This window comes from Triticum dicoccoides, chromosome 3A, assembly GCF_002162155.2.
Source record: "Triticum dicoccoides isolate Atlit2015 ecotype Zavitan chromosome 3A, WEW_v2.0, whole genome shotgun sequence".
Lineage (NCBI taxonomy): Eukaryota > Viridiplantae > Streptophyta > Magnoliopsida > Poales > Poaceae > Triticum > Triticum dicoccoides.
Window position 1 is genome coordinate 598,956,723 of NC_041384.1, and position 9,239 is coordinate 598,965,961.

The following is a 9,239-nucleotide window of genomic DNA, read 5'->3' on the forward strand; positions in this document are numbered from 1 at the left end:
GTGCGTAGGAATTTTTTTGGAATTACTACGTTCCCCAACAGGTAGTTGTACATCTCATAGTGGAACTTGACAGATCCGAGGACTCCGAGGGTCGTCGTGGTACTCTCGTTCACGTTGTAGCCGTACATGTACTATGGTCGAGGTCTTGGTGGACTTGCAGGTCTTGGCGATTTCAAAGCGTTCATCGATAGTAGAACTTGGCGGTCTCGACGGTCGTCGTGGTACTTGACGTAATCCACGCAAACGGTGCTTATCCAAGCATCAATCTTGACGAAGATGTACTTGACGAGTTACCCGAACGCGTTAGTCCTCGGACTTGGGCTCCGGAGATGGTGTCGTGGTGGTCTTTCAGCAACATCCTCTTCAAGGGCATTGGGGGAGGAGATGGTCACGACAGAGGACGAAACCAAGGAGCAGTAGTGCGAGGAGGGCCATGGCGGGCGTCATGGTTGAAGGCCCGAGGTGGTTGCGGCCAGAGCAGCGTCGAGTCAGGGTGCTGGACTCACCCGAGTCAACATGGGCGCGTGTGTCTAAGAATGCAGCAGGCAGCAACGAGTGAAACAGGGCAGCAACGCGCGACAAACGGGCGGCGACCAGCTGCAAGGTCTGCTGGGCTGACTCTCTCTCTCTCTCAGTCTAAAGAACAAAAGAAAAAAAACAAAACAGAGATATGAAAGAAAAGAAAGAGAGGTTAGGGGAAAAAGTTGGACATATGGATAATTTTCACGGACTCGTAAAAATGTGCACGGTCCACGAAAAATAGGGGAGGCATGATTGCAAGGATTTAATTCAAAGTCATTTGAATTTAATTCAGATGATTTGAACAAGGGCTGGGAAATAGAGGTGTCCAAAAATGTTCGGATTTTGGTGGAGCTCCGGAAAATGATGAAAGAAAAATATGACAAACTTAGAGACCAAGAGTTGAGAAGGAAAAAGGCATGGGATATTTGCAAGTGTGTTATGTTAATTCCAAATAAATGGAATAATTTTTATCATAGCTCCCTAATAGTATTGAGAGGCTTTAATATGTTATAAAGAGAAATCACAAGTGAATTCCCTCGATTGAAATGGATCAAAGATCCATGCCATTTATTTAGATGGGTTAAGAAAAAAAATGACATGATGGCATGCTGCAATGCACATGATGCAATGATGAATGCAAAGAACCAAACAAATCACACGACGAAACCCGGAAACCCTGAAAGGCATCTGAAGCTCCGGTCTTGGGGCGTCACAGGATGATAGCACATAAGCTTCACCATGAGAACACATATAGTAAGAGAGCCACCTACCTGTTTGCCTCTAATGGAGAAGTGTCATAATGTGGCGGTGACAAAGGCCGAGCTAACGGGAAGTCGATGATGAGACATCTCCTACAAAAAGCTGCCACTAGCCAAGACGGATCATGGTCAAGCAGCATGGCAACGCTCGCCACTGCTCCTACAAACGGAGGGAGCCGTGCGTGTCGGTGACAGTGTCACGATGGACGATGGATTGCCACCGACTCGATCAATCGTCACAGTTCCCCACAACTACACTGACATGTCCACCATTGCCGGATTTCGGGGGTCATCACCCTAGTGTTTGAGCTCTGTTTTTCCATCGCCCATGGTTGTCACATTGCCATAGTGTGAGGCCCCCTCTCTGTGCGAGAAAAGAACCCCCTCCCCCTCCGCAACCCTCTCGACCATCTATTTAGTAGGCTTTACCCGGTAGCATCATCTGATGACGGGGAGAGGAATATGGTGGGAGGAGACGATAGTAGCGGCGGTGGCTAGGTTTCACCTTTCGTCCCAAAGCTTCCCTAAGAATGACGCGAATGAGTTGCATTCACAAATAATAATATTTTCTTGTTGCGGATGAGGTGAATGAGTGATGCAAATCACACCCAAAAAAAATTCCCTCGGCGGGCAAGGATAGTGGTATCTCATGATTAAAAAAAAGGGAAATATATTCAAAATCACCATGTGGAATGCTCCTTTTTCTTTCAGGTATAATAATGCTCCTTTTTTGCAGGATATATATATATAGAATGCTCCTTGTACTACACCCAGAGGAGTGCAAAATTTTACCAAATATTGCATATTTGAACTCGTTTGCATGCAACTCACGGAACAATTTGAAGCATCCGTGTTCATGAAGAAAAAATGGCAGGTGTGTATTTCCATTTAGAAGTGAGTGAAAACCCACCATGATTATGATATTCATAATGTTGAAGTCATGGTTAGTCACGTCGCTGCAAAGTTCTTCAGTTCCAGAAGGCTCGGACCGGTAGTAGTTAGCATATTAGCAAGAAGGATAGCTTGCTAGAACTCTACACAGACGTCATTGTACTTGTACCCCCAGACCAAAATAAAGGACACTGGAGATATGATGGGCCGGCTGGTTCATCTTAAACGTCATTTCGCAACACGTGTGCATGTTGCTGATCTATGTTCCCTTCAGAAGTCAATCTGGTGTTTGGGCTCTGTTTTTTCCATTGTCCATGGTCGTCACATTGCCATAGTCGGAGGCCTCCTCTCCGCGCGAGAAAAGAACCCCCCTCCCCCTCTCATCACTCCCGACTATCTATTTAATTGATATGATGGGAGGAGACGATAGTAGCGGCGGTGGCTAGGTTTCATCTGATGTTGCAAGCTCCATAAGAACGACGTGAACGACTTGCATTCACAAATAATAATGTTTCCTTGTGACGGATGATGCGATTGAGTGAAAACTGACTACGAGCTTGTATGGTGCAAATCACATAGAAGTTTTTTTTTTCTCGAGCGGGGAACAAATTGGAAGCATACGTGTTGATGAAGGAGAAATGGCAGGTACGTGTGTATTTCCATTTAGAAGCGAGTGAAAGCCACCATGGGCTCTTATGATATTCATCATAATGTTGAAGTAATGGTTAGTCACGTCGCTGCAAAAGTTCTCCAGTTCTAGAAGTCTCAAACGGGTAGTTAGCATATCATCGTGGCAGGAAGGATAGCTTGCCAGAACTCTGCACACACGTCATTGTTCTCCCGGACAAAAACAATGTGCACCGGAGATACCACGAACTACGAATAAAAGGCCAACTGCTTCATCTCGAACGTCATTTCGCAACGCGTGCGCATGTTCCTGATCCCCGTTCCCTTCAGAATGTCGATAAGCCATATGGCGTTGACTGCAGGGACAAAACACATCGTTGGATGCACATGGTAACTACGTTTTGCCTTGCATTTTTTTCTTTCTTTTTGGAAGAACAAGTGTTCCTCCAGTGGGGTGGCCTTGGTTAATTTAGTCTGGCCTAGCCCATCACTGACGTGCTGCACCACGTTTTTCCATGCCCCCGTCCGTCTCGTCTGGCCGAGTCTCCGGCCATTAGAAATTGGCAGAGAATAAAATCGCTCTCGACAATCCAGCCACTCGCCCAATGAAAACCGATTGCTTGCTCGTTCAACGGCAAAAAAGAGAGAAGAAAAGAGGCCATGGTGGCTTCATCCCCTCACCAAATCCACAGCCCCCCGGCTCTGACTCAACCCCGTTCGCCCATAAGTAAAGCCACCCTCTCTCTCTAGCCGGCTAGCCCGCGCTCTACCCCTCTCCGCGGCACGCACCATCACTCCATCAGACGACCCACGTACCACGTACCAGGAGGCAAGAGGAAGGAGGGAGGGCCCAGCGAAGCGACCGAAGCTGCACGCGGGCGCCATGTCACTCCCCGGCCGCCGCAAGTCGTCGCTGGCCGGCGCCGGCGGGGGTGCGGGCGCCGGGCCGTTCGACACGCTCGGCGCGAAGCACGGCGCGCCGCGCAAGGGCGGGCGGCTGCCGGTGTACGTGGCGGGCGTCTTCTTCGTCGTCTTCGTCATCGTCATGTACGGCGAGGACATCCGGTCCGTCACCCTCGAGCCGTTTGCCCGCGGCGTCGGGCCCTTCAGGCAGCAGGCGGTCGTCGTCTCGGACGCCGGCCGCGCCGCCGCCACCCCGCGGCGGGACGTGCTCTCTTCTTCCTCCACGGGGAAGAAGACCGTCGCCCCCCGGCGCGACGTGATCGCTTCTCCGGAGAGGCCCGTCCCCGTGGCGCTGCCGCGCGACGACGGAAGAGAGAGGCCGGGGCACGCCGCGGCGAAGACAGAGACGGCGCCCGAGCAGGCGATCCGGAAGGTCACCGCCCCCAAGGTGAAGAAGCCGAAGAAAGCGAAGAGGCCGAGGCGGCTGCGGCCGGCGAGGAAGACGGTGGCGGCGGGGGCCGTGCTGGGGTCGCCGGAGACGTGCGACCTGTCCAAGGGCGAGTGGGTGTTCGACAACGCGAGCTACCCGCTGTACCGCGAGGAGGAGTGCTCGTTCCTGACGTCGCAGGTGACGTGCATGAAGAACGGCCGCCGCGACGACAACTACCAGAAGTGGCGGTGGCAGCCCAAGGACTGCGACATGCCCAGGTGCGTTTCCGCTCGTCGCTCGTTCCGGCGACGACTACCCGATCACGCCGGCGATCGCCATGCATGCCCGAAATTGGGTTGGACGCGCATGCATGCTCAGGCGGCGAGCTTGTTGGAACTGCAGGTTCGACGCGAAGGTTTTCATGGAGAGGCTCCGGAACAAGCGGTTCATGTTCGTGGGGGACTCGCTGAACCGGAACCAGTGGGAGTCGATGGTGTGCCTGGTGCAGTCGGCCGTGTCGCCGGACAAGAAGTACGTCACCTGGGAGGACCAGCGGGTCGTCTTCCACGCCTGGGTGAGTAGCACAAAACAATGGCCGTCCCGGCAGCATCTCTCTCTCTCTCTCTCGACCGGCCGGTTCGTGCCCCCTACGATGGAGAAGGAACCTTAGCCAGCCAGTTGGCCAACCAGCAGGGCCCACGGCTGCCGCAACGGTTTTTCAAATGTGACGTCGTACGTAGTAGTACCTGTACCGTAGCCGTAGGTGGCGGCTTAGCAAGCGCACCAACTACTTGTACTACGACGACGTACGTATTCCATCGGTATAGGGTGTCTTCTTGCGCCTTCTTGTGATCATGTCAAATAACGTCCATTTCTTATCGACAACAGGAGTTCAACGCGACGGTGGAGTTCTACTGGTCGCCGTTCCTGGTGGAGTCCAACTCGGACAACCCCAAGATCCACAGCATCCCGACCCGGATCATCGACGCGGGGGCCATCGCGGCGCACGCCCAGAACTGGCGCAACGCCGACTACCTCGTCTTCAACACCTACATCTGGTGGATGAACACCCTCAACATGAAACTCAAGTACGTCTACGTGCACAACACAACACGATCGAGAACATGCCGTGCCGTCTCGTGCGTCGATCGCCGGGGCATGCACGGTCGAAGTGGTGGTAAAACTGCATGCGCTGCGGTGACACTGATGGACTGACATGGAGGTTGGCTGATGGATGGATTGGCAGGAGGCCGGGCGGGCGGGACTGGGAGGACCATGAGGAGGTGGTGAGGATCGAGGCGTACCGGAAGGTTCTCAGCACCTGGGCCGGCTGGGTGAACGACAACATCGACCCGGCGCGCACGTCCGTCTTCTTCATGAGCATGTCCCCTCTTCACCTCAGGTACCGTACCCTACCCTGCCTACCCCCGTAGTAGTTTTCTATTCTGTTCCACTGTAGATAAGTCGTTTTTGTTCTTCTGGTGGTAGTCAGTACGCACACCTACGCGCACCTGCACCGTAGTTCCTAGGAAACGCCGAAATCTCGACACGCGCGCATGGCGGCGACGGCCAAAAAGACGAGGCCGGCAGCGCGTGGTGCGTACCGGGTGTCTGCACCGGTGCACGCGTCGGGCCGCGGCCGGGAAGTGCAGACGCGCACGGGCTGGTGGTCTAGTGGGGTCCGGCACGCACGGTCGGTTTCCGGGGCCGGACGGCGAGCGCGCGCGCGGGATTGGAAGTTGGAACGAGTCGGGCGGGCGCGTCGCGTCGAGCGGGTCGGTCGCTGTCTTGGGAGAAAATGGAAGCGACAGACAGTCGTGGCAGACCCGGTCCGGCGGCGTGCTCGCTTGAATATTCCCAGGCGACGTGGAAGTACCAGCAGGTTTTTATTTTTAGTTGCAAAAGAAGTAGGCTTCTGTTTTTTTGGGGTGATGGCGCGGTATATATCCCGTCGACGGAGCAGCCGGCCGGGTCGTGCAGCATTCTCTAGGTGCGGTGCGACTAGCAGAGCATGTACGTACTGGATGGAATGGAACACATGGCCTCACGTTGCCCACCCGCTCGTTGACCCTCTCTGTACGCATGTGGATGTGGTAGCATACTCTTGTACTAGTAGTTGGTGTAACGGATACCGTTGTACGTGTAGTTTAGTGAGCCAGTTAGGATATACGTACTTTTTTTTTTGAACATGTTAGGATATACGTACTGCGCCATTAGTTTACACATGCATGGTTTGATATTCCAAACTGCGTGGTGCTATATGCTAATGCTAGTAGAATAAAGTAAGCACAGGGTACATGCACTAACCGTCTAATCTACAGTCACAAGGAATGCCACCCCACCAGTAAGGTGCATGCATAATGCCACTGCCACCGGAGTTTTCAAATAGTCCCTACTCCATTGGGATCGCCAACGGAGTATACTAGTACTAGAGTACTCCCTCTGTTTTTATTTAGTCTGCATATTAGGTTTGATTGAAGTCAAACTTTGCAAAGTTTGACCAAGTTTATAGAAAAATATATAAACATTTGCCATAACAAATATATATGATGTAAAAGTACATTCAATAATGAATCTAATGGTATTGATTTTTTATTGTATACATTAATATTTTTGTTTATAAACTTAGTCAAAACTTACAAAGCTTGACTTTGACCAAAACTAATATGCGGACTAAATAAAAACGGAGGGAGTAATACGTATACGTAGTACTTCTGTAAACCACGGTAGCTCGGTATGCATGTCGTGACCAGCACTGCAGGGAGCAGTACAATATGCGCAAATCGTGTACGTACACGTCTTTTTAGATGCCACTTGGGGTGGAATCTACGCGGTCAAAACGATCGACGTGCGTCACAACTCGCAGCACACAAGCGGACTTGGTAAACTCCTTTACAAAAGTCCAAGGAGAAGATGCTCCTCCAATGGAGCGGGGTAGTTGCTCCCCTCTCGTTGTCGCCCAAGCAGCACTCTCAGAAATTAATAGTGGAGAACTACGTACTCGATAGGACCCTAGGAAGGATACATTATACATACATGTACATGCATGGGTATGACCATGTAGTATAATTCTGCGTACCTGTCAATCACATGGACCCTCGGCCTCGGCTCAAATCATTCCGCGCACATGAATCTTAGACGGAAGCTTCCGTCGTCGCGAACGAGTCCCGGCCCCGTACATGGTGCACCAATCATGCATTCCATGCGCCAGCGACGTACTACTGGTCTCGTGTGCTCGTAACCGGCCGTGTTGGTGCTTCGTGGGACGTGGAATAGTCTTGGACGCCCCTGCCAATGATCGTTCCGAGCAGGTTCCGAGTGATCGTCCCGTGACCGCGAGTTTCGGATCTTGGAACGGACGACGCATTTTTTAGGACAAGTAGCCGGATGCGGGTAGTTCCAGCAGCGTTTTGGGGTTTTCCTTCTGCGTGGTAATCCAATTATTCCTGGCTATAAGGATCAAACAGACGGTTGTGTTGTGTTGTGTTGGTTACCTAGCGACTACCGGAGTGGCTTGATAAGGACGTGCGGTGGACATGGCCCTGGGATGACGCCTCACGAAAGCTCCCCTAAACCTTTTAGAAAAGCAGCGTGACCCCATCCTGAGATTGATGGATACTCCTATATGTTTAGTTCCCGTGAAGCAAACCACTTTGATTTGCCTTGGTGTTTTTATATAGTCAGCGATCCTATTTAGTAGTGGTAGTGTGTGAGAAGATATGGTGCAACCGGAGAAACTGCCATGGCGACCGGTGAATGCATGAGCAAACCAATCAGCTTCAGAGGCTACTAGCTATGCCACGTTATTTTGCGTGTTCAGCAATCCCGAAGTTGTTAAGTATTTTCAATCGGGATTGCGTCCACGATCGAGCGAGTTGATGAAGTCTCTGGCTAGCTTGGAGTTGGAGGCATGTCGCATCAAAAGACGTACACAGCTAAAGTTGGTCAACAACACTATTTTACGTGAAGATAGAATCACAGAACTGGATTAGAGTAGTTGGGTTGCGTGATCGACTCATGCTGCGAATCCGCTAGAGCTAGCGTGCTCCACAGAAGAAGAGTAGTAGTATCAAGTTCTAGTACTATGATTATTAACTGGTTCTATAACTCTGTTGGAAATTGACTGGGGCTTTTTTTGGGTGTGAAAAACAGCCCGCAGGTGTGGGGAAACCCTAACGGGATCCGGTGCGCGAAGGAGACGATGCCGCTGGTGAACTGGCGCGGGCCGATATGGCTGGGCACGGACTGGGACATGTTCAAGGTGGCGTCCAACATCACCCGGGCGGCGGCGCCGCGGGTGCCCATCACCTTCGTGGACATCACCACCATGTCGGAGCGGCGCAAGGACGGGCACACCTCCGTGCACACCATCCGGCAGGGCCAGATCCTCACGCCGGAGCAGCAGGCCGACCCCGGCACCTACGCCGACTGCATCCACTGGTGCCTCCCCGGCGTGCCCGACATCTGGAACAGCTTGCTCTACACCAGGATCATGTCCAGGCCGGACGCCGCCACGGCTGCTCTCACGGCCAGATAGATAGATACATGTTGGGAATTTCTGTCGATTCGAAAAGTTCTTTCTTCTTCTTCTTCTTCTTCTTTTTTCTTTACATTCTTTCTGGCCTGTTTAGTTTTTACGTGTCAAATACGCCAGCTTTGTTTTCTTTCTTCTTTCGTTGGGGGTAGGTTAAGTAAGTGGAAAGAGATTAATTATATAAGGTGATACATGGCTCGTGGCCTGCCACGTGCGTGCACATATGCGCTGTAAGGGGGAGGTTCCTGCTCAAACTGTAAATTCTGAAGTCAAAGAGATGAACAGAACAGATGGTTTTTAGAGAAATGGGCAGTTGCGTCCGTGCCTCCAGCTGCACTGCACAGCCGTCTTGCGGCGCCTCGATCTGTCCGCGAGCTCGTTTCTTTGGCAAGATCGACGTCGCCAGCTCTCCGGCTTATTCTCTTCTTTTCTAGGGCAGAAGATCAAAAAGGGAAGGGAGCAGGAAGCGCCTTTTGGCGATCATTCCATGGATGATTTACCTGAAAAAGGCGGGCAGCAACAAAAACAATGGGCGCCACTTGGCTGAACTTGACAGAGCTAGTAGTTAACTGAC

At 51.9% G+C, this 9,239-nt stretch overlaps 1 protein-coding gene across 1 annotated transcript; it reads left to right on the plus strand.

The window, feature by feature from the left end:
- The first annotated feature begins 3,129 nt into the window (after window positions 1-3,129).
- Window positions 3,130-8,981, plus strand: LOC119269470 (protein trichome birefringence-like 28). The gene is made up of 5 exons (XM_037551305.1): window positions 3,130-4,409; window positions 4,534-4,705; window positions 5,020-5,219; window positions 5,378-5,533; window positions 8,284-8,981. Exons 1-5 carry the CDS (start codon window positions 3,682-3,684, stop codon window positions 8,666-8,668), a joined length of 1,641 nt encoding a protein of 546 aa, XP_037407202.1. The 5' UTR covers window positions 3,130-3,681; the 3' UTR covers window positions 8,669-8,981.
- Window positions 8,982-9,239: the final 258 nt, after the last annotated feature.